The sequence below is a fragment of the Bombina bombina genome, chromosome 5, assembly GCF_027579735.1.
Source record: "Bombina bombina isolate aBomBom1 chromosome 5, aBomBom1.pri, whole genome shotgun sequence".
NCBI lineage: Eukaryota > Metazoa > Chordata > Amphibia > Anura > Bombinatoridae > Bombina > Bombina bombina.
The window spans coordinates 248289967-248316622 of record NC_069503.1 but is presented as its reverse complement, the minus strand read 5'-3'; the positions used below and the strand labels follow the sequence as shown (position 1 = coordinate 248316622).

The following is a 26656-nucleotide window of genomic DNA, read 5'->3' as shown; positions in this document are numbered from 1 at the left end:
CATACCAAAACCTGTGTGGCCATGCTGGAGCCACCAGCAGTACAAATGAACGCTCCATTATGATTTTGGAAATCACTCTTTGAAGAAGAACTAGAGGCGGAAAGATATAAGCTGGTTGATAACTCAAAGGAAGTGTCAACGCATCCACTGCTTCCGCCTGAGGATCCCTGGACCTGGACAGATACCTGGGAAGTTTCCTGTTTAGATGAGAAGCCATCAGATCTATTTCTGGAAGCCCCCACATCTGAACAATCTGAAAAAATACATCTGGGTGAAGAGACCATTCCCCCGGATGTAAAGTCTGGCGACTGAGATAATCTGCTTCCCAATTGTCTATACCTGGGATATGGACCGCAGAAATTAGACAGGAGCTGGATTCCGCCCATGCAAGTATCCAAGACACTTCTTTCATAGCATGAGGACTGCGAGTCCCACCTTGATGATTGACATATGCCACGGTTGTGACATTGTCTGTCTGAAAACAAATAAACAGTTCTCTCTTCAGAAGAGGTCAAAACTGAAGAGCTCTGAGAATCGCACGGAGTTCCAAAATATTGATTGGTAATCTCACCTCTTGAGATTTCCAAACCCCTTGTGCTGTCAGAGATCCCCAGACAGCTCCCCAACCTGAAAGACTTGCATCTGTTGTGATCACAGTCCAGGTTGGATGAACAAAAGGGGCCCCTTGAACTAAACGATGGTGATCTAACCACCAAGTCAGAGATAGTCGAATATTGGGATTTAAGGATATTAATTGTGATATCTTTGTATAATCCCTGCACCATTGGCTCAGCATACAAAGCTGAAGAGGTCTCATGTGAAAACGAGCAAAGGGGATCGCGTCCGATGCTGCAGTCATGAGACCTAAAACCTCCATCAGGAACTGGAAAAAACCTCTGGAATAAAGTTTAAAAACCGAATTTAAACGTTTACTGGTTTTAATATCAAGAGGACTAGTCTCCTCCATATCTAATGCAATCAACACCTCTTTTAATAAGGAACGAATATACTCCATTTTAAATAAGTATGAAGTTTTGTCAGTGTCAATATCTGAGGCAGAATCTTCTGAACCAGATAGATCCTCAACAGAGATAGATAAATCAGAATGTTGTCAGTCATTTGAAAATTCATCAATTTTATGAGAAGTTTTAAAAGACCTTTTACGTTTATTAGAAGGTAGTATGACAGACAAAGCCTTCTGAATAGAATTAGAAACAAATTCTCTCACATTAACAGGAATATCCTGAGCATTAGATGTTGAAAGAATAACAACAGGTAATGGATTACTACTAATGGAAATATTTTCTGCATGTAAAAGTTTGTCATGACAATTATCACAAACTACAGCCGGAGGAACAGTTACCACAAGTTTACAACAAATGCACTTAGCTTTGGTAGAACCGACATCAGGAAGCAGGATTCCAAAAGTGGATTCTGAAACAGGATCAGATTGAGACATCTTGCAATATGTAAGAGAAAAAATAACATATAAAGCAAAATTATCAATTTCCTTATATGACAGTTTCAGGAATGGGAAAAAATGCAAACAGAATAAGCCTCTGGAAACCAGAAGCAAAAATACATGAAGACTTAAATAATGTCAAAAGTCTGGCGCCAAGTATGATGCCCACAACTGACAAAATATTTTTTGGCACCAAAAAAGTCTGCAAAAAACACGAGCGTCACAGATGACGCAACTACGTGAAAATTCTCAGCGCCAACTAAGACGCCGTAAATGACGAAAATACATCAACAAACGTAATTCTCACGCCAAAAAAGTCTCGCACCAAGAATGACGCAATAAATTATAGCATTTTGCGCACCCGCGAGCCTAACAGCCCGCAATTTAGAAAAAAGTAAATTTGAAAAATTTCAGGTAAGAATTTTTTTTTTTTATGTGCATTTCCAAAAATGAAACCGACAGTCTGCAAAAAGGAAATATACTAATAAACCTGAATCATGGCAAATATAAGTACAAACATTATATTTAGAACGTTACATTTAAAGTGCCAAACCATAGCTGAGAGTGTCTTAATAAAGGAAAACATACTTACCAAAAGACACTCATCTACATAAAGTAGATAGCCAAACCAGTACTGAAACGAGAATCAGCAGAGGTAATGATATATAAGAGTATATCGTCGATCTGAAAAGGGAGGTAGGAGATTAATCTCTACGACCGATAACAGAGAACCTATGAAATAGATCCCCGTTAGGATGACCATTGCATTCAATAGGTAATACTCCCTTCACATGCCTCTGTCATTCACTGCACTCTGAGAGGGACCGGGCTTCAGCATGCTGAGAAGCGCATATCAACGTAGAAATCTAGCACAAACTTACTTTACCACCTCCATAGGAGGCAAAGTTTGTAAAACAATTGTGGGTGTGGTGGGGGGTGTATTTATAGGCATTTTGAAGTTTGGGAAACTTTGCCCCTCCTGGTAGGAATGTATATCCCATACTTCACTAGCTCATGGACTCTTGTCAATTACATGAAAGAAAAACAAACTACAAAACAGGTCCATTCAAAGTTGTACAAACTACTTACAAACTACTTACAAGCAGGCACTATTATCTTATTCTAGTTAGAGAGTACAAACTGTTCTTATTTTTTTGGCTGCTACTTTATTCAAGATTTGTTCCAGTAAGTAATATATTTTAGTATAATAAGTTTCTATGTGAGTGCGCACTCTTTTTATATTGTATATTTGTATAATAAAAACATTTTTTATTTATGGTCTTTAGCTTTTTGTAGTGCTCACTTATGATTTTTTTTTCCCTAAAATTCTATAAAGTAATGAGCACCGCCATGTTTGAACTTAAAGGGACATATATTCCGGTCAAAATTTAAATGCACATAGATGAATTACATCTTTGAATAGAAAAATATTTGTAACAGATGTATTGTCAAAAATGCTTCTTGCAAAAGTTATCACTGTTTTAGTGTTAATATTTTCACTGCATATGCATGTGAAGCATAGCTAGATATTCTCAGTGCACCAGCAATTTAAATACTGTAGCAGCTTAGAACGCCCGTAGGGCGTGTGTCAGCAATTAACAAATTGAGTCATAACTATATGGCACAAGCACCTTTCTCTGAGCAAGTGTTTAAAATGCTGGTGCACGGTTCATACTTAAATACACATATGAAGCCGCTATAATTTTTATTAGAAGCATTTTTGCTAATACATGTATATTACAAAAATGCTTCTATGGAAAACTGAAATGCATCCACGTGGATTCCAATTTTGGCTGGAATGTCCTTTTAAGTCGATCCTGATCTGTTTCCCCTGCTAAAGACAAATAGGAACAGATATAACACAGGCAATAAAAGAGACTGCCCAAAAGGGATTTCATACAGCTTTATTTGCCCTAACAGAGATAACTAGAAAACTACTTCAAACATGGCAGTGCCCTTTGTTTTACAGAAACTAAACCTTTACACGTATATTACAATCTTTAAACAACTAATATAATTGTACAAATGCATCTACATATTACTTGAAGGCTAATCTTTGCTTTGAACACACCATTATGTCTAGCATATATTAACTGTTTAACATCCATTTAATATATAGTCTTCTACCTAGCTAAGTACTGTGACTCAGTACTAGTAAGTCCTGCCCTTCACATCACGTGACCAGAAAGACACAACCTGGCGCTCCAGAGCAGCAGGTGCAAACTGGAGCTAAACACAGAAAGAAAGAAAAAAATTGGAAAGACGAAAGGACAATAATAGACTAAATGACGTTTTTCATATTCCAGCCCAACTTTGAATGGGAAACAAGCATATCTGGATAGGCCATTTTGGAGCACAGACCAGACAGCTCTAATTTAGAATGTTATTGTCTTATATACCTGTATAATATTTGTGTATATGCTCAAACTAAACGTCTCATCCTTGCAACTGACTGAGGTGAAATAATAGTTTATTGAATTAAACTAAAATAAGAGAGGTCAAGATCCCTTATTTTAACTTACCAGTTGCAGGATGTCTTCATCTTTTGGCATCACGCTAAGCTCTAAAGTGGAATCACTAAAAGAAAACAATTTATTGTGGTCATTCTACATTGTAAAGTATCTATTATAAAATGATTTACTTTCAAAACACAGTTGAACTTGTATAACTTTTTGAATTATTGAACAAAACGAGTTTAAGGATCAGCCAGAGAACTTTAGTGTGTGTGCGCAGGAAGGTCAAAGAAACAGCTGATGGAGGTGAAGGGTCAAGGAGTAAGAACCGAGGTCTACAGTAAAGTGACCCTAGAAAGGAGATGTACTTGAGAAATAGAGAGAAGTGAAAAGAGAGGGGGTAAGAGACAAATGGGTGGGTGATAGAGGGAGAAAGGCTCAGAAAGCACAAGAGAGAGTGAGTCAAGCCACTGAAGGTGAAAGTAAGAGGCTAGAAGAAAAATGCTGAGGGTAAGAGGAACAGGAAGAGAAAAAGGGTTAAGGTGAAAGGTCAAAGAGAGGGGCGAGGAATGTACATAATCTGATGCAGAGTCTAATTATTGGTGGATTTTGGTCCTATTATGGTTTAATGCTCTAGAATGTAGGAATGCCATACATGGGAACTAGTATGATAATCACAAAGTGAAAAATGCTATATATTTTAACATATGTTAACTGGAATATTTTACAGATTTCCATACCTGTTCTGGATCAAAGCAATTACTTGAGAATAAGTCTTCCCGATTACACTTTCACCATTCACTTTTATGATTCTATCCCCTAGAGAAAAAAATGACGCATTAGCACAGACCATTTTTATGTCGCTTTTGTATGAAGAGAAATGTCAGTGAAAATCTTTAAACACAGTTAAGCAATATAGAAAATGGTTGAAGGCTTCAATAATGGGGATAGAGCTGCAACAACTAATTGTCATAATCGATAATAATCGATTATTAAAATAGTTGTCAACGAATCTCATAATCGATTAGTTGGTTTGCAATTAGTTGGTCTGTGCACAACACCAGCTGCTTCACTCCAATGAGCTCCTGCACTTGGTATTGTGTTTTTTTGGTTGTGCTCTTAGCCTAAAGGACATTACAGACGTTTACTTTTCACTTTTTCAGGACAGTATACGTTTACAACTACCCCTGGCTTATGTGCAACCCAGATATAATAGTCATCATTTGGATTGTTTATATTAAATCTGGTGATTTGGAACTATGCTTTGCATGATATAGTGCCAAGCTTGTTATTTACACCTAGCCCTAGATTGATGGGAGTTATTTAAATTGATGTGCACTATTATCTGTTTGCACAATTACTACCGTATTGCTTGCTATTGCTTATTATATGTGCTGTATAAATAAATGTGTAAGGCTTTGTCCTGTTATTGATATACAGTCCTTAGCGCGTTTGATTTGTTTTTTATAGTTTTTTTATATATTGTGATAATATGTACCAGATTCAACCTATATGTATATCTCTGTTATTTTTAGAGCGGACTAGATATTTCCCCCTAACATTATAGCTGGTCATTTACCATTGCATATAGATATTCAAGATATTTTTAATGTAAGAATGAAGTCAAGCGTTACTTTATTGAGAGGCCCCTTGCCAAGGTGAAAACCCCTTTGCATTTGTGAAGAGCTAACAAAGATAAATATCCCACTTTGGTGAAATTGGCAAAACCCTACTTATAAATCTCAAGCACCTCAACACCATCTTAGTGCCTTTTCTCTGCTGCAGGAAATATAGCTGCAAACAGAGAACCAGCCTTAGCCAGAAGCATGTGGACATGTTGAGATTTTTGCATTTCAATGCAAAGTTTCTGAAAGAGTGAATAACAAAATGTTATTAACGGTGATAGTCTCTTTCTAGTTCTACCTCTTTTCAAACAGGTTTTGTTTAATTATAAAACTGTTCTCTGTTGCTTAAAAATTGGACAAACAGTTGTGTTAATGTAAAGTTTTAGTCTGAAGTTTATATTTGTAACACTCAGTATGTGGATTTTATTTAAAATATAGGAAACAATTATTGATTCTTTTTTTATCCGATTAGTCGAAAAAATAATCGGCCTGCTGTGCCCAAGCTTACTCTTCAATAAAGGATATCAAAAGAACAAACCAAATTTAATATAAATTAATTGGAAAGTTTTTTAAAATTGCCCTTTCTGAATCATGAAAATGTAATTTTGACTTTACTGTCTCTTTAACTTCGATTTAGTGTGAAAATGTCCACATATCAGAAGGTGTTAGGTTTACATTTCTGGCTGTTCTAGGATCACCTACATTTTTGTGCCCCACCTGTACCCAGTCTTGGAAAGCTGGAATGAGGAATGCAAACTGGTACTAAAATCTTCTTTGTGATCGGATTGTAAGTGATTGAGAGGGGCATGGAAACCAAAACACATTTTTCAGCTTTAACCACTTATCCACCGGGAATTTCAAGAAAAACATGCCCAAAATACCAGGGAATTTTTAGCATTTTTACTATCACCCTGTTTAAATGGAAAAAGAGCCTTGTTTTTCTTTTATTCACTTATCAAAACTATATAACTGTTTTAAGTAAAGAAACCAAGTTATTGATCTAGGCCCATTTTTGTATATTTCACTTTTTCACAAACTTTGGGTTTCTCACTGAAATTATTTACATACCGCTAGTGCAATCATGACACAAATGATTGTAAATGCTTCTCTGGGATCCCCTTGTTCGGAAACAGTAGTAATGCATGGCTTTGCCATTGGTTTTTGGCAATTAGAAGGCCGCTAATTGCAGCTGTGAACCACACTTCCGAAAATCCCGGCAATGAAGAGGTAAATTAGTTAGCTGGTAAGGTAAATAGTATAGTAATTAAACCTAATCCTAAAAAAAAAACCATCTCTTAAACCCTCCACCCTCACCCTAGTGGCTGCCATATTTGGTACTGGCAGCTGTCTGCCAGTACCTACTTAATAAACTTTTTTTTTTAGTGTAGTGGTCCCCCCACCTCACGGTGATCACTATATAGGGTGACCCCCTATTCCACCCCTTTTCCATAGTGTAGCACCCCATCCCTCCAGGATTTAATTTAATTATCAATAGCATGTATAATACCTGTACATAATCCAGCTTCATACGCAGGTCCTCCCTCCTTAACCTGTTTAACAAATATGGTATCCATTGGTTCCAATCTGTTTCTTTGCCGCCCTGTAGAAATAATAAGCAGTTAACCGTTATTACATAATATCTATATATAGATATAAGTATAAGATTAAAAGATATCAAACTGAGCAATTAATTTCCACATAAAATGGTTAATTAAGGAAAAATAAACTAAAATATATGATTTATTTTGCCTGGTTTTGTTATAAAAATACAGCTTAAAAGTATACTTGTTCCATTTCCCCCAGAACAGCTGGAGTGCATTCATCATACTTAAAGGGACACTGAGCCCAACTTTTTTTCTTTCTTGATTCAGATAGAGCATGCAATTTTAAGCAACTTTCTAATTTACTCCTATTATCAAATTTTCTTCAGTCTCTTGGTATCTTTATTTGAAATGCAAGAATGTAAGTTTAGATGCCAGCCCATTTTTGGTGAACACACTGTGTTGTTCTTGTTGATTGGTGGATAAATTCACCCACCAATAAACAAGTGCTTTCCATGGTTCTGAGCCAAAAAAATAGCTTAGATGCCTTCTTTTTCAAATAAAGAAAGCAAGAGAACGAAGAAAAAACAGAATTTATGCTTACCTGATAAATTACTTTCTCCAACGGTGTGTCCGGTCCACGGCGTCATCCATTACTTGTGGGATATTCTCCTCCCCTACAGGGAAAGGCAAGGAGAGCACACAGCAAGAGCTGTCCATATAGCTCCCCCTCTGGCTCCGCCCCCCAGTCATTCGACCGACGGTTAGGAGAAAAAGGAGAAACTATAGGGTGCCGTGGTGACTGTAGTGTATAAAGAAAAAGAAAATTTTTTCAAACCCGATTAAAAAACCAGGGCGGGCCGTGGACCGGACACACCGTTGGAGAAAGTAATTTATCAGGTAAGCATAAATTCTGTTTTCTCCAACATTGGTGTGTCCGGTCCACGGCATCATCCATTACTTGTGGGAACCAATACCAAAGCTTTAGGACACGGATGAAGGGAGGGAGCAAATCAGGTTACTTAAACAGAAGGCACCACGGCTTGCAAAACCTTTCTCCCAAAAACAGCCTCCGAAGAAGCAAAAATATCAAATTTGTAAAATTTGGCAAAAGTGTGCAGAGAAGACCAAGTCACTGCCTTACATATCTGATTAACAGAAGCCTCGTTCTTGAAGGCCCATGTGGAAGCCACAGCCCTAGTGGAGTGAGCTGTGATTCGTTCAGGAGGCTGCCGTCCGGCAGTCTCATAAGCCAATCGGATAATGCTTTTCAGCCAGAAAGAAAGAGAGGTAGCAATAGCTTTTTGTCCTCTCCTCTTACCAGAGTAAACAACAAACAAGGATGAGGTTTGTCTAAAATTCTTTGTTGCTTCTAAATAGAACTTTAAAGCACGGACTACATCCAAATTGTGTAACAAACGTTCCTTCTTTGAAACTGGATTCGGGCAGAGAAGGAACAACTATTTCCTGGTTAATATTCTTATTGGAAACAACTTTTGGAAGAAAACCAGGCTTGGTACGCAAAATAACCTTATCTGAATGGAACACCAGATAGGGTGGATCACACTGCAAAGCAGATAATTCAGAAACTCTTCTAGCAGAAGAAATAGCAACCAAAAACAGAACTTTTCAAAATAGCAACTTGATATCTATGGAATGTAAGGGTTCAAACGGAACCCCCTGAAGAACTGAAAGAACTAAATTTAGACTCCAAGGAGGAGTCAAGGGTCTGTAAACAGGTTTGATTCTGACCAAAGCCTGTACAAAAGCTTGTACCTCTGGCACAGCTGCCAGTCGTTTGTATAACAAGACAGATAAAGCAGAAATCTGTCCTTTTAGAGAACTCGCTGACAATCCCTTATCCAAACCTTCTTGTAGAAAGGAGAGGATCTTAGGAATTTTAATCTTACTCCAGGAGAATCCCTTGGATTCACACCAACAGATATATCTTTTCCATATTTTATGGTAAATCTTTCTAGACACAGGTTTTCTGGCTTGGACCAGAGTATCTATCACTGAATCTGAAAACCCACGCTTGGATAAAATCAAACGTTCAATTTCCAAGCAGTCAGCTGCAGAGAAATTAGATTTGGATGTTCGAATGGACCTTGTACTAGAAGATCCTGTCTCAAAGGTAGCTTCCATGGTGGAGCCGATGACATATTCACCAGGTCTGCATACCAAGTCCTGCGCAGCCACGCAGGAGCTATCAGAATCACCGAGGCCTTCTCCTGTTTGATCCTGGCTACAAGCCTGGGAAGGAGAGGGAACGCATAAGCTAGGTTGAACGACCAAGGCGCCACTAATGCATTCACTAGAGTGGCCTTGGGATCCCTGGATCTGGACCCGTAGCAAGGAACCTTGAAGTTCTGACGAGACGCCATCAGATCCATGTCTGGAATGCCCCATAATTGAGTCAACTGGGCAAACACCTCCGGGTGGAGTTCCCACTCCCCCGGATAGAAAATCTGACGACTCAGATAATCCGCCTCCCAGTTGTCTACTCCTCAGATGTGGATTGCAGATAGGTGGCAGGAGTGATCCTCCGCCCATTTGATGATCTTGGATACCTCTCTCATCGCCAAGGAACTCCTTGTTCCTCCCTGATGGTTGATGTAAGCTACAGTCGTCATGTTATCTGACTGGAATCTTATGTATCCGGCTTCGCTAGATGAGGCCAAGCCCGGAGAGCATTGAATATCGCTCTCAGTTCCAGGATGTTGATCGGGAAAAGAGACTCTTCCCGAGACCATAAACCCCGAGTTTTCAGGGAATCCCAGACCGCGCCCCAGCCTGATAGACTGGCGTCGGTCGTGACAATGACCCACTTTGGTCTGCAGAAACTCATTCCCTGAGGCAGGTGATCTTGTCTACTGGAGCATGCACAGTTGTAATGGTCTTAGATGAATTCGAGCAAAAGGAACTATGTCCATTGCTGCAACCATCAACCCTACTACTTCCATGCACTGAGCTATGGAAGGCTGCAGAATAGAGAGAAGAACTTGACAAGCGTTTAGAAGCTTTGACTTTCTGACTTCTGTCAGGAAGATCTTCATTTCAAAAGAATCTATTATTGTTCCCAAAAAGGGAACTCTTGTCGACGGAGACAGGGAACTCTTTTGTACGTTCACCTTCCACCCGTGAGATCTGAGAAAGGCTAGAACAATGTCTGTATGAGCCTTTGCCTTGGAAAGAGACGACGCTTAAATTAGAATGTCGTCCAGATAAGGTGCCACTGCAATGCCCCTTGGTCTTAGAACCGCTAGAAGGGACCCGAGCACCTTTGTGAAAATTCTGGGAGCAGTGGCTAGTCCGAATGGGAGAGCCACGAACTGATAATGTTTGTCCAGAAAGGCGAACCTTAGGAACTGATGATGATCTTTGTGGATAGGAATATGTAGATATGCATCCTTTAAATCCACGGTAGTCATATATTGACCCTCCTGGATTGTAGGTAAAATTGTTCGAATGGTCTCCATTTTGAACGATGGAACTCTGAGAAATTTGTTTAGAATTTTTAAATCCAGAATTGGTCTGAAAGTTCCCTCTTCTTTGGGAACTACAAACAGATTTGAGTAAAAACCCCTGACCTTGTTCCACAGTTGGAACTGGGTGTATCACTCCCATCTTTAACAGGTCTTCTACACAATGTAAGAATGCCTGTCTACTTATTTGGTTTGAAGATAAGTGAGAAATGTGGAACCTTCCCCTTGGGGGTAGTTCCTTCAATTCTAGAAGATAACCCTGAGAGACTATTTCTAGTGTCCAGGGATCCTGAACATCTCTTGCCCAAGCCTGAGCAAAGAGAGAGAGTCTGCCCCCTACTAGTTCCGGTCCCGGATCGGGGGCTACCCCTTCATGCTGTCTTGGTAGCAGCAGCAGGCTTCTTGGCCTGTTTACCCTTATTCCAGCCTTGCATTGGTTTCCAAGCTGGTTTAGTCTGGGAAGCGTTACTCTCTTGTCTAGAGGCTGCCGAGTTAGAAGCCGGTCTTTTCCTGAAATTGCGAAAGGAACGAAAATTGGACTTATTCTTAGCCTTGAAAAGCCTATCCTGTGGGAGGGCATGGCCCTTTCCCCCAGTGATGTCTGAAATAATTTCTTTCAATTCTGGCCCAAAAAGGGTCTTACCTTTGAAAGGGATATTAAGCAATTTTGTCTTGGAAGATACATCCGCCGACCAAGACTTTAGCCAGAGCGCTCTGCGCGCCACAATTGCAAACCCTGAATTTTTCGCCGCTAATTTCGCTAACTGCAAAGCGGCGTCTAAAATAAAGGAATTAGCTAACTTAAGTGCGTGAATTCTGTCCATGACTTCCTCATACGGAGTCTCCCTACTGAGCGACTTTTCCAGTTCCTCGAACCAGAACCACGCCGCTGTAGTGACAGGAATAATGCACGAAATAGGTTGAAGGAGGTAACCTTGCTGTACAAAAATCTTTTTAAGCAAACCCTCCAATTTTTTATCCATAGGATCTTTGAAAGCACAATTGTCCTCAATGGGAATGGTCGTGCGTTTGGCTAGTGTAGAAACCGCCCCCTCAACCTTAGGGACTGTTTGCCATATGTCCTTCCTGGGGTCGACCATAGGGAACAATTTCTTAAATATAGGAGGAGGGACAAAAGGTATGCCTGGCTTCTCCCACTCCTTATTCACTATGTCCGCCACCCGTTTAGGTATCGGAAAGGCATCAGGGTGCACCGGGACCTCAAGGAACTTGTCCATCTTGCACAAGTTTTCTGGGATGACCAGATTGTCACAATCATCCAGAGTAGATAGCACCTCCTTAAGTAATGCGCAGAGATGCAGGTTCTGCCTGCTGAGAAATTCTTCCTGTATCAGAAATTTCTCCATCTGAGAAACCCTCCCTCACTGCCACTTCAGACTGGTGTAAGGGTATGACAGAAAAATTATCATCAGCGCCCTCCTACTCTACAGTGTTTAAAACAGAGCAATCGCGCTTTCTCTGAAATGCTGGCATTTTGGATAAAATATTAGCTATGGAGTTATCCATTACTGCCGTCAATTGTTGCATAGTAACAAGCATTGGCGCGCTAGAAGTACTAGGGGTCGCCTGCGCGAGCATAACTGGTATAGACACAGAAGGAGATGATGTAGAACTATCTCTACTTCCTTCATCTGAGGAATCATCCTGGGCAACCTTACTATTTGTGATAATACTGTCCTTACTGTGTTTGGACGCTATGGCACAATTATCACATATATTTGAAGGGGGAACCACATAGGCTTCCATACATACAGAACATGATCTATCAGAAGGTACAGACATGTTAAACAGGTTTAAACTGGTTAATAAAGTACAAAAAACGTTTTAAAACAAAACCGTTACTGTCTCTTTAAATGTTAAACAGGGCACACTTTATTACTGAATATGTGAAAAACTATGAAGGAATTATCCAATCTTTACCAAATTCAACACAGTGTCTTAATGCATTCAAAGTATTGCACCCCAATTTTCAAGCTGTTAACTCTTAAAATGTGGAAACCGGAGCCGTTTGCAATTTTAACCCCACTACAGTCCCAGCCACAGCCTTTGTTGTGACTTCAACTATCCCAGGGGGGTATTTCAAACCTTCTAGGAACTTTTTCAGTGGACACCAGACCCTCTCACATGCATCTGCATGCATTGTACTTAAAATAAACTGTGCAATAATGGCGCGAAAATGAGGCTCTGCCTAATACAGTGAAAGGCCCTTCCTGACTGGGAAGGTGTCTTAACTAGTGCCTGGCGATAAAAAACGTTCCCCAAATAATAAAAGAGTGAAATCCACTTCAAACTTTAAATAATAACTTAAATAAACAATCGATTTAGCCCTTAAGAGTGTCCACCAGTTAATAGCCCATAATAAGCCCTTTATTCTTTCTAAGTCTAAGAAAATGGCTTACCGATCCCCATGAGGGAAAAATGACAGCCTTCCAGCATTACACAGTCTTGTTAGAAAATGGCTAGTCATACCTTGAGCAGAAAAGTCTGCAGACTGTTCCCCCCAACTGAAGTTCTCTCATCTCAACAGTCCTGTGTGGGAACAGCAATCGATTTTAGTTACTGCTGCTAAAATCATACTCCTCTTTTAAACAGAACTCTTCATCTCTTTCTGTTTCAGAGTAAATAGTACATACCAGCACTATTATAAAATAACAAACTCTTGATAGAAGAAATAAACTACAACTAACACCACAAACTCCTCACCATCCCCGTGGAGATGCTACTTGTTCAGAGCGGCAAGGAGAATGACTGGGGGGCGGAGCCAGAGGGGGAGCTATATGGACAGCTCTTGCTGTGTGCTCTCCTTGCCTTTCCCTGTAGGGGAGGAGAATATCCCACAAGTAATGGATGACGCCGTGGACCGGACACACCAATGTTGGAGAAATTGATAATAGGAGTAAATTAGAAAGTTGCTTAAATTTGTATGCTCTATCTAAATCACGAAAGAAAAAAAATTGGGTTCAGTGTCCCTTTAATTATAGTTAAATGGACTGACCTTGCAATATGCTATAAAATGATTGGTTAGCTCAGAGGATACTGTCATTTACAATTTCCCCTATCTAGGCACAGCAAAGACCAGAAACATTTATTCTTTGGAGTTTTTGAGGGATGGATCCTTGAATTGTCCTTAATTTGCAAAACCTTGAAAAATGTGCTAATAAAATTACAGTTGTAAATTAATTTAAAAATGCATTCAGCATTGCACTGCTTAATTGTGGATATATGCGAAAAAGGGCAAATCTAGCCTTCATAGGGGTTTCCTACAATTATAAAAAGCCAATATATAGTATGCAGAGCTCTGTTAAGCATAAAATTAAAAAGTACAATAATCAAAAGGACATGTATATGCCCAACCTGTGAATCACTGTAAAACTATAAACCAGTTTTATATAAGATCATCTACGGAGCAGATGGACTTTAAATCTTGTCACTTATGAGAATGATTTTTAACTAGAGGACCAATGGATGGCAAAATACTGTTAGAATCTTTCTTCATGCAAAACTGCAGACCTTTATTGACCTTTAGTAATATTTGTAATAAGAATTTTGGAGCTGTCCATGGGTACCTGCCAAGATGGGAGGCAAGAGCCGTTTACTGAAACATTCTCTTTTTAGCAACATTGTATTAGTTGACAATAGCCCTTCGGATAACGGGGTTAATTGGCCAAATGTGAGAAAGGAATACATTGGTACGTGAAAATAAAACGGCAGAAGTTACTAAAGTTAAAGAATGTTACAGGACTTAGTGTGACAAAGGGTTACTGGAGTATTTTTGCATTTAGAGAAAAACAAAAATTGTACAAATTTTCATTAAAAAAAAAATATTCTGCAAGACCATCTGGCCATGCAGATTCTTCATCAGAAGATAGTAAAATACATTTTTTCTCTCCATTTGAATCAAAGCAACTTGACTGTTAAAACATGCACAACAAAAACACCCACAACATTTAGTATTAGAACCCCACTAAATTATTTCTAAATGATGGTTGCAGTTCTTCAAAACCAACAGTAAAATGAGAAAGCACTTTTTAGTTTGTACAAAATAAATAAAAACTACTTATACAAAAATAAAACACTTGATAATCATATATACATACAGAAAATAAAAAGGTACGTTAGTATTCTAAATGGGTTCCTATGCTCACGCTTGTTCCTTGTGACTTACTGCAGCCTTCAGTATATATGGGTATAATTAATAGAACCATATTTCTCATATCTAGAAGTATTTTTATAAAATGTGTGGTGAGATAAATATCCTTTGCTTTCTGAGCAGGGAATATAATCTAACAAGAAGCCAATAAATATACTGTAGCTGTAATGTTCCTCGCTGCCTGAGTTTTAGCAACTAAAGTCTTATTGTCATTGTGTATTCCTAATAAAAATATTTATACCAATTTAGTAAGGGACTTAAATGACCATAAAATACAGTAGAATTGCATAATCAACAAATGCATGTTAAGAAGACAATGCAAAGACACTTCTGATTCTGACAGTCTGATTTTCAAATAAGTAGTAGATTGTTTTCTGACAAATTTCCTGTTCCCTTGCATCATGTGACAGCCATGAACAGTCATAAAATGCATATACTGTGAATTCTTGCACATGCTCAGGAGCTCGTGCACTTTTTTGATAATGGGAGCGAAATGGAAAGTAGTTTGCAGTTTTTATGATGCAGATGATGATTTTGTGTTAGTTTAATGATCTGGATGTGTAATTAGAACCTCTATGTAAAAGCCATAATAAAATAACTTTATTATGGATAATATGGTACAATCGTCAGTCTTATTATAAAAATATTCTTTGCATGCTCAAAGGTCTATGCTAGAAAATGTCTTGACAATGAAAATAAATGCAGACTGATGTAGCTAGATATTTTAATGCCAGAAATTGACCAGCTATGGATGGAATGTAAATTAATTACTTCAGGGATAGAATTCTTTTACATAAGGTGATACAAATGTACCACATTTATATAAAGGTAGAAATTAAACTGTAGGATAATTATTTTATGTCTTCATAAATGAATAAATGTCATATAAATCATTGCCTGTCCTAAAACAGACCACTAAAAGTCACTCATGGAATAAATATATATTTTTGCATTAAAATTTAATTATTTAGCTACACATTATAAAAGTGGAAATACAATTTTATCATTCACAAGTTGCCAGGCATAGCTACCTTTAAATAATACAATGGTGGACGTCTGTTACCCTACACAACTGAGACACTACATAGAAATTATTTTAAAATAAAGTAATGAGATACAAACACATATATATATATATATATATATATATATATATATATATATATATATATATATATATATATATATATGTACACACACCTCTCTCTATAAATAACTAAATATAGTTAATTATTGTATCAATATTTTTAATTATAAAATGTCAAGTGACCTATGAGTAACTGCTAATCATTTAATAAGAAGTTGACTTAAGACTGAACTTTCTTTATTCATCCTCATGTTTTCATCCGAAAAAGCCGTTTAGCTTAATTGCACGAGTCTTATGCTTGGGTAGACAAATGTTTGCTAAACAGTATCCAATTTCAATAGACTTCCCAGCCATGAAGAATACCAACAATTCCAAAACACAGAAGATTGGAACATCTTGTATATAATTGTCCTTGGACAAAAAGTAAGGGAAATATTTGGTTGGCACAACCTGTGCGAGTTTAGTATTAGCGCAAAGGAAGATTATGTCAACATTCTCGTGGACCATTAGAGGTCTTCTTTGAAGGAACACCTGTTTAAGTAGCCTTCAAGTCCTCATCTAATTGCAACAGAGCTGTCCAACTAGTGACCCGTGGGCTAAATACACCCTGCCAAGATAATTAGCTTACATCTACATTATTTTTAATATTTTCTCTTTGCCTCATTGCTCTAACAAAGAGTATGCAAACTAATTTTCTGATAATCTGTACAAGGCTGTTCTGGAAATGTCCTAAACCTGTTGCCTGTCAGGGCACATTTTGTACCCAAACATTTTAACTATACCCAGCTCATCAAAGTGTAAATTTAGCCTAAAAATAGTACTCCTTAAAAAAATAAATTAAAAAATAAATGATAAAAAAAAGTCCAAAGCAATTATCCAAAGAATCTTGTTTTTCCAACAGTGATCAACTCATCTTATTTTTTATTTTTTAAAAAAGGTTTTAGATCAGAATCTGTATTTATTGTTCTTTATAGTAGTGTCTATTACATACAGTTATATGAAAAATGATGTATACTGTCCCTTTAACTAGGTTAGTCCAATTTTACATGCCTATCAAGTAAAAAAAGATTAAAAACCGGGCCCAACCTAAAACCTGTTGGCATGATATAGGTCTCAAGTGTTTAAAATTCACACTTTCCCTTAATGCGTTTTTAATGACTTATACCAGTAGCAGGATATTAACATATACTGGAAATTGCTCCTTTATTTGAAATAACTGTTTTTGCTCATTGGAAAGAACCCACTATAGTTAAAGTGAAGATCAATTTTGATGAATTAGTGCCCAGTTTTTAATAATCCTATTAAAACAAGGGCACTTTAATTAATCAAAATTGACATTTCACTAGTTTTCTTCAGAAACTTACCTTCTAATCCTGGCAGCTGCTCCAGCGATTCCCCCGGCCTTCGGAAGCCTATGAAGACGTATGAAATTATGAATCCGGCTCTCTCCAATCATGGCTTCCCCCCGGTGGAATCTTGGCTTGATGCAATGCAGTGATTGGAGGAAGCCGGATTAGTCATTTTGGACCCCGTGAAGATGGCTTGCGACGGGCAGAGGTAGTGCTGGAGAGGCTGCCAGGTTTAAAAGGTAAGTTTTTGAAGAAAACAAGTGAAATGTCAATTTTGATTAAAGTGCTCATGTTTTTAATAGGATTATTAAAAACCGGACACTAATTCATCAAAATTGACCTTCACTTTAAGAATATACTGTAGGAACATCATACATATTTTATTTATGTATACACAACGGTCAATACCAAGGTACAAAAAATTCCTTTATTGGTAGTGGTTTCAATGGAAAAAAAAAATCTATTTCAATTGCTAAACGAAACCTAAAAGAACTACTTGCAATACATTAAATACTTTGCAGCTGGTATAGTCATACATTTAACATGACAGTATCTAGTCACTACAACATACAAGAATTCCTGCAGACCCTATAGAGGAGTTCTGCACATTACAGAAGATATTAGTATCCATCATTTTTAAAAACATTTTAATATTGCATTATTAATATTCAGTATTAAAAGGTACATGAAACCCAATTTTTTTCTTTCATGATTCAGATAGAGAATACGATTTTAAACAACTTTCTAATTTACTTCTATTATCTAATCTGTTTCATTTGCTTGGTATCATTTGTTGAAGGAGCAGCAATGAACTACTAGTTTCTAACTGAACACATGGGTGAGCCAATCACATTCAATAAATATATGCAGTCACCAATCAACAGCTAGAACCTAGGTTCTCTGCTACTCATGAACTTGTCAAGATAAACCTTTCAGCAAATGATAACAAGAGAAGGAAGCAAATTAAATAATAGAAGTAAATTGGAAAGTTGTTTAAAATTGTATTCTCTATCTGAAACATGAAAGAAAATGTTTGGGTTTTATGTACCTTTAAGACAGACAAGATCTACTGTAGCCTTCTCTTTTCTCCCCAAATAAAAATCAGATTACTGCATACAAGTAGTTTTGGCATCACAGAATGTAAAACATTCTCAATGCTATAGAACATGACAATAAAAAGGTGGTTCTTTTGCCATCCATAAAAAAAAAATTAACCAAACCACCTTAAAGGGACAGTCAAGTTAAAAAAAACTCATGTTTTAAATAGGGCATACAATTTTAAACAACTTCCTAATTTACTTTTACCACCAATTTTGCTTTGTTCTCTTGGTATTCTTAGTTGAAAGCTAAAACTAGGAGGTTCATATGCTAATTTCTTAGACCTTGAAGACTGCCTCTAATCTGAATAAATTTTGACCACTAGAGGGCATTAGTTCACATGTTTCATATAGATAACATTGAGCTCATGCACGTAAAGTGACCTAGGACTGAGCACTGATTGGCTAAACTGCATGTCTGTCAAAAGAACTGAAATAAGGGGCAGTCAGCAGAAGCTTAGATACAAGATAATTACAGAGGTAAAACGTGTATTATTATAACTGTGTTGGTTATGCAAAACTGGGGAATGGGAAATAAAGGGATTATCTTTCTTTTTAAACAACAAAAATTCTGGTGTTGACTGCCCATTTAAAGTGCTGTATGGTATCACTAGAGCAGTGTTTTTCAACCAGTGTGCCGTGGCACACTAGTGTGCCGTGAGAGATCCTCAAGTGTGCCACGGCAGACTGACAACAGTGTGACATTTTTTAAACTTTGCTTGTTTTTTACTCCCAATGCAGGGGTAGTTTGTAGGAGGCATGGCATAACAGCACAATACATACAGTATGTGTGTGTTTGTGTGTATATATATATATGCTGTATTAGGCTACAATGTGTGATTTTTTTTAAATTTTGGGATGGTGGTGTGCCACAGGATTTTTTAATGTAAAAAGTGTGCCACGGCAAAAAACAGGTTAAAAATCACTGCACTAGAGTAATCAAAGAAACATTACAGTAAGGTTTTGTTTCTGTCCTTAATAAAACCATTTAGTTAGACAAAGTCAAACACGACACTTAAAGGGACATTAAGTGTGTTGGGTTTTTTTTAAAAAAATTTGCATCGGAAAACATTTTTAAAAGTTTATAGTATTTTAAAAACAGTCGGCTGCTGCGCTGAAGAAAATTTTTTTTTTCATGCTTGCTGTGTATCTCCCTGATACACAAAAAGTAAATTTATGCTTACCTGATAAATTCATTTCTTTTACGATATGACGAGTCCATGGATTTCATCCTTACTTGTGGGATATTAACCTCCTGCCAACAGGAAGTGGCAAAGAGCACCACAGCAGAGCTGCATATATAGCCCCTCCCTTCCCCTCCACCTCCAGTCATTCGGCCAAAGGTTATAGGAAGAGAAAAAGGAAAGGCTAAAAAGGTGCAGAGGTGACTGAAGTTTACAAAAAATAAAATAAATCTGTCTTAAAATAACAGGGTGGGCCGTGGACTCGTCATATCGTAAAAGAAATTAATTTATCAGGTAAACATAAATTTACTTTTCTTTTACAAAGATATGACGAGTCCACGGATTTCATCCTTACTTGTGGGAAACCAATACCAAAGCAATAGGACACGGATGAAAGGGAGGGACAAGACAAGAACCTAAACGGAAGGCACCACTGCTTGAAGAACCTTTCTCCCAAAAACAGCCTCAGAAGAAGCAAAAGTATCAAATTTGTAAAATTTGGAAAAAGTATGAAGGGACGACCAAGTCGCAGCTTTACAAATCTGTTCAACAGAAGCATCGTTTTTAAAAGCCCATGTGGAAGCCACAGCCCTAGTAGAATGAGCCGTAATTCTTTCAGGAATCTGCTGTCCAGCAGTCTCATATGCCAGGCGGATGATACTTCTCAGCCAAAAAGAAATAGAGGTAGCCGTAGCTTTCTGACCCCTACGCTTTCCAGAATAAACAATGAATAATGAAGATGATTGACGGAAATCCTTAGTTGCCTGTAAGTAAAACTTTAAGGCACAGACCACATCCAAATTATGCAACATACGCTCCTTCTTTGAAGAAGGGTTAGGACATAAAGAAGGAACAACAATTTCCTGATTAATATTCTTATTTGAAACAACCTTAGGAAGGAATCCAGGTTTGGTATGTAAAACCACCATATCAGAATGAAAAATGAGATAAGGCGAATCACACTAACGCTGAAAGCTCAGAAACTCGTTGAGCAGAAGAAAACATAATTTATGTAAGAACTTACCTGATAAATTCATTTCTTTCATATTAGCAAGAGTCCATGAGCTAGTGACGTATGGGATATACATTCCTACCAGGAGGGGCAAAGTTTCCCAAACCTCAAAATGCCTATAAATACACCCCTCACCACACCCACAATTCAGTTTAACGAATAGCCAAGAAGTGGGGTGATAAAAAAGTGCGAAAGCATATAAAATAAGGAATTGGAATAATTGTGCTTTATACAAAAATCATAACCACCACAAAAAAAGGGCGGGCCTCATGGACTCTTGCTAATATGAAAGAAATGAATTTATCAGGTAAGTTCTTACATAAATTATGTTTTCTTTCATGTAATTAGCAAGAGTCCATGAGCTAGTGACGTATGGGATAATGATTACCCAAGATGTGGATCTTTCCACACAAGAGTCACTAGAGAGGGAGGGATAAAATAAAGACAGCCAATTCCTGCTGAAAATAATCCACATCCAAAATAAAGTTTAATGAAAAACATAAGCAGAAGATTCAGACTGAAACCGCTGCCTGAAGTACTTTTCTACCAAAAACTGCTTCAGAAGAAGAAAATACATCAAAATGGTAGAATTTAGTAAAAGTATGCAAAGAGGACCAAGTTGCTGCTTTGCAAATCTGATCAACCGAAGCTTCATTCCTAAACGCCCAGGAAGTAGAAACTGACCTAGTAGAATGAGCTGTAATCCTCTGAGGCGGAGTTTTACCCGACTCAACATAGGCAAGATGAATTAAAGATTTCAACCAAGATGCCAAAGAAATGGCAGAAGCTTTCTGGCCTTTTCTAGAACCGGAAAAGATAACAAATAGACTAGAAGTCTTTCGGAAAGATTTAGTAGCTTCAACATAATATTTCAAAGCTCTAACAACATCCAAAGAATGCAATGATTTCTCCTTAGAATTCTTAGGATTAGGACATAATGAAGGAACCACAATTTCTCTACTAATGTTGTTGGAATTCACAACTTTTGGTAAAAATTCAAAAGAAGTTCGCAACACCGCCTTATCCTGATGAAAAATCAGAAAAGGAGACTCACAAGAAAGAGCAGATAATTCAGAAACTCTTCTGGCAGAAGAGATGGCCAAAAGGAACAAAACTTTCCAAGAAAGTAATTTAATGTCCAATGAATGCATAGGTTCAAAGGGAGGAGCTTGAAGAGCTCCCAGAACCAAATTCAAACTCCAAGGAGGAGAAATAGACTTAATGACAGGTTTTATACGAACCAAAGCTTGTATAAAACAATGAATATCAGGAAGAATAGCAATCTTTCTGTGGAAAAGAACAGAAAGAGCAGAGATTTGTCCTTTCAAGGAACTTGCAGACAAACCCTTATCTAAACCATCCTGAAGAAACTGTAGGATATGAACCGCAGAGATTAGACAGGAGCTGGATTCCGCCCAAACCAAAATTCGAGATACTTCTTTCATAGCCAGAGGACTGTGAGTCCCTCCTTGATGATTGATGTATGCCACAGTTGTGACATTGTCTGTCTGAAAACAAATGAACGATTCTCTCTTCAGAAGAGGCCAAAACTGAAGAGCTCTGAAAATTGCACGGAGTTCCAAAATATTGATCGGTAATCTCACCTCCTGAGATTCCCAAACTCCTTGTGCCGTCAGAGATCCCCACACAGCTCCCCAACCTGTGAGACTTGCATCTGTTGAAATTACAGTCCAGGTCGGAAGCACAAAAGAAGCCCCCTGAATTAAACGATGGTGATCTGTCCACCACGTTAGAGAGTGTCGAACAATCGGTTTTAAAGATATTAATTGAGATATCTTTGTGTAATCCTTGCACCATTGATTCAGCATACAGAGCTGAAGAGGTCGCATGTGAAAACGAGCAAAGGGGATCGCGTCCGATGCAGCAGTCATAAGACCTAGAATTTCCATGCATAAGGCTACCGAAGGGAATGATTGTGACTGAAGGTTTCGACAAGCTGAAATCAATTTTAGACGTCTCTTGTCTGTTAAAGACAGAGTCATGGACACTGAATCTATCTGGAAACCCAGAAAGGTTACCCTTGTCTGAGGAATCAATGAACTTTTTGGTAAATTGATCCTCCAACCATGATCTTGAAGAAACAACACAAGTCGATTCGTATGAGATTCTGCTAAATGTAAAGACTGAGCAAGTACCAAGATATCGTCCAAATAAGGAAATACCACAATACCCTGTTCTCTGATTACAGACAGAAGGGCACCGAGAACCTTTGTAAAAATTCTTGGAGCTGTAGCTAGGCCAAACGGTAGAGCCACAAACTGGTAATGCTTGTCCAGAAAAGAGAATCTCAGGAACTGACAATGATCTGGATGAATCGGAATATGCAGATATGCATCCTGTAAATCTATTGTGGACATATAATTCCCTTGCTGAACAAAAGGCAAGATAGTCCTTACAGTTACCATTTTGAACGTTGGTATCCTTACATAACGATTCAATATTTTTAGATCCAGAACTGGTCTGAAGGAATTCTCCTTCTTTGGTACAATGAAGAGATTTGAATAAAACCCCATCCCCTGTTCCGGAACTGGAACTGGCATAATTACTCCAGCCAACTCTAGATCTGAAACACAATTCAGAAATGCTTGAGCTTTCACTGGATTTACTGGGACACGGGAAAGAAAAAATCTCTTTGCAGGAGGTCTCATCTTGAAACCAATTCTGTACCCTTCTGAAACAATGTTCTGAATCCAAAGATTGTGAACAGAATTGATCCAAATTACTTTGAAAAAACGTAACCTGCCCCCTACCAGCTGAGCTGGAATGAGGGCCGCACCTTCATGTGGACTTAGAAGCAGGCTTTGCCTTTCTAGTAGGCTTGGATTTATTCCAGACTGGAGATGGTTTCCAAACTGAAACTGCTCCTGAGGATGAAGGATCAGGCTTTTGTTCTTTGTTGAAACGAAAGGAACGAAAACGATTATTAGCCCTGTTTTTACCTTTAGATTTTTTATCCTGTGGTAAAAAAGTTCCTTTCCCACCAGTAACAGTTGAGATAATAGAATCCAACTGAGAACCAAATAATTTGTTACCCTGGAAAGAAATGGAAAGTAGAGTTGATTTAGAAGCCATATCAGCATTCCAAGTCTTAAGCCATAAAGCTCTTCTAGCTAAAATAGCTAGAGACATAAACCTGACATCAACTCTGATAATATCAAAAATGGCATCACAGATAAAATTATTAGCATGCTGAAGAAGAATAATAATATCATGAGAATCATGATTTGTTACTTGTTGCGCTAAAGTTTCCAACCAAAAAGTTGAAGCTGCAGCAACATCAGCCAATGATATAGTAGGTCTAAGAAGATTACCTGAACACAGATAAGCTTTTCTTAGAAAGGATAAAATTTTCCTATCTAAAGGATCTTTAAACGAAGTACCATCTGACGTAGGAATGGTAGTACGTTTAGCAAGGGTAGAAATAGCCCCATCAACTTTAGGGATTTTGTCCCAAAATTCTAACCTGTCAGACGGTACAGGATATAATTGCTTAAAACGTTTAGAAGGAGTAAATGAATTACCCAATTTATCCCATTCTTTGGAAATTACTGCAGAAATAGCATTAGGAACAGGAAAAACTTCTGGAATAACCACAGGAGATTTAAATACCTTATCTAAACGTTTAGAATTAGTATCAAGAGGACCAGAATCCTCTATTTCTAAAGCAATTAGTACTTCTTTAAGTAAAGAACGAATAAATTCCATTTTAAATAAATATGAAGATTTATCAGCATCAATCTCTGAAACAGAATCCTCTGAACCAGAAGAGTCATCAGAATCAGAATGATGATGTTCATTTAAAAATTCATCTGTAGGGAGAGAAGTTTTAAAAGATTTTTTACGTTTACTAGAAGGAGAAATAACAGACATAGCCTTCTTGATGGATTCAGAAACAAAATCTCTTATATTATCAGGAACATTCTGCACCTTAGATGTTGAAGGAACTGCAACAGACAATGGTACTTTACTAAAGGAAATATTATCTGCATTAACAAGTTTGTCATGACAATTAATACAAACAACAGCCGGAGAAATAGCTACCAAAAGTTTACAGCAGATACACTTAGCTTTGGTAGATCCAGCACTAGACAGCGATTTTCCTGTAGTATCTTCTGACTCAGATGCAACGTGAGACATCTTGCAATATGTAAGAGAAAAAACAACATATAAAGCAAAATTGATCAAATTCCTTAAATGACAGTTTCAGGAATGGGAAAAAATGCCAAAGAACAAGCTTCTAGCAACCAGAAGCAATGAAAAATGAAACTTAAATAATGTGGAAACAAAAGCGACGCCCATATTTTTTAGCGCCAAATAAGACGCCCACATTATTTGGCGCCTAAATGCTTTTGGCGCCAAAAATGACGCCACATCCGGAACGCCGACATTTTTGGCGCAAAATAACGTCAAAAAATGACGCAACTTCCGGCGACACGTATGACGCCGGAAACGGAAAAGATTTTTTGCGCCAAAAAAGTCCGCGCCAAGAATGACACAATAAAATGAAGCATTTTCAGCCCCCGCGAGCCTAACAGCCCACAGGGAAAAAGAGTCAAATTTTTGAAGGTAAGAAAAAATGAATAAATCAAATGCATTATCCCAAATATGAAACTGACTGTCTGAAAAATAAGGAAAGTTGAACATTCTGAGTCAAGGCAAATAAATGTTTGAATACATATATTTAGAACTTTATAAACAAAGTGCCCAACCATAGCTTAGAGTGTCACAGAAAATAAGATTTACTTACCCCAGGACACTCATCTACATGTTTGTAGAAAGCCAAACCAGTACTGAAACGAGAATCAGCAGAGGTAATGGTATATATAAGAGTATATCGTCGATCTGAAAAGGGAGGTAAGAGATGAATCTCTACGACCGATAACAGAGAACCTATGAAATAGACCCCGTAGAAGGAGATCACTGCATTCAAATAGGCAATACTCTCCTCACATCCCTCTGACATTCACTGCACGCTGAGAGGAAAACCGGGCTCCAACTTGCTGCGGAGCGCATATCAACGTAGAATCTAGCACAAACTTACTTCACCACCTCCATCGGAGGCAAAGTTTGTAAAACTGAATTGTGGGTGTGGTGAGGGGTGTATTTATAGGCATTTTGAGGTTTGGGAAACTTTGCCCCTCCTGGTAGGAATGTATATCCCATACGTCACTAGCTCATGGACTCTTGCTAATTACATGAAAGAAATAGCAACCAAAAACAGAACTTTCCAAGATAATAATTTTATATCTATGGAATGTAAAGGTTCAAACGGAACCCCTTGAAGAACTTGAAGAACTAAATTCAAACTCCAGGGAGGAGTAATTGGTCTAAATACAGGCTTAATTCAGGTTAGAGCCTGAGAAAAAGACTGAACATCTGGCACATCTGCCAAACGTTTGTGAAACAAAATTGACAATGCAGAAATTTGTCCCTTTAAGGAACTAGCTGATAGGCCTTTCTCCAATCCTTCTTGGAGAAAGACAGAATCCTAGGAATCCTAACTTTATTCCATGAGTAGCCCTTGGATTCACACCAATAAAGATATTTACGCCATATCTTATGATAGATCTTTCTAGTGACAGGCTTTCTAGCCTGTATCAAAGTACTGATAACAGAATCAGAGAATCCTCGCTTCGATAAAATCAAGCGTTCAATCTCCACACAGTCAGCTGCAGAGAAGTTAGATTTGGATGTTGCACAGGACCTTGAATGAGAAGGTCCTGTTTCAAAGGAAGTTTCCACGGCGGTAGTGAAGACATATCCACTAGATCCGCATACCAAGTCCTGCGTGGCCACACAGGCGCTATCAGGATCACTGAAGCTCTCTCCTGTCTGATTCGAGCAATCACGCGTGGAAGGAGAGGAAAAGGTGGAAACACATAAGCTAGGCTGAACGACCAAGGCACTGCCAAGGCATCTATCAGTTCGGCCTGGGGATCCCTCGACCGGGATCCGTATCTTGGAAGCTTGGCATTCTGTCGAGATGCCATCAGATCCAATTCCGGTTTGCCCTATCGGCGAATCAATGAGGCAAATACCTCCGGGTGGAGTTCCCACTCCCCCGGATGAAAAGTCTGTCTGCTTAGAAAATCCACTTCCCAGTTCTCTACACCTGGGATGTGGATTTCTGACAGATGACAAAAGAGGGCCTCCGCCCAAAGGATTATTT

The 26656-nt window shown here is 38.1% G+C and overlaps 1 protein-coding gene across 4 annotated transcripts in view; it reads right to left on the bottom strand.

Moving 5' to 3' along the window:
- ARHGAP21 (Rho GTPase activating protein 21) overlaps positions 1 to 26656 on the bottom strand; it is a 327556-nt gene that overhangs the window by 107989 nt on the left and 192911 nt on the right. For all 4 annotated transcript variants that reach the window (XM_053713937.1, XM_053713936.1, XM_053713938.1 and 1 more), the window contains exons 4-6: positions 7048 to 7140; positions 4656 to 4734; positions 3985 to 4039 (exon numbers count right to left, since the gene is read on the bottom strand). In XM_053713937.1, coding sequence (XP_053569912.1) covers positions 3985 to 4039; positions 4656 to 4734; positions 7048 to 7140 — 227 coding nt within the window. The remainder of the gene's footprint in view (positions 1 to 3984; positions 4040 to 4655; positions 4735 to 7047; positions 7141 to 26656) is intronic.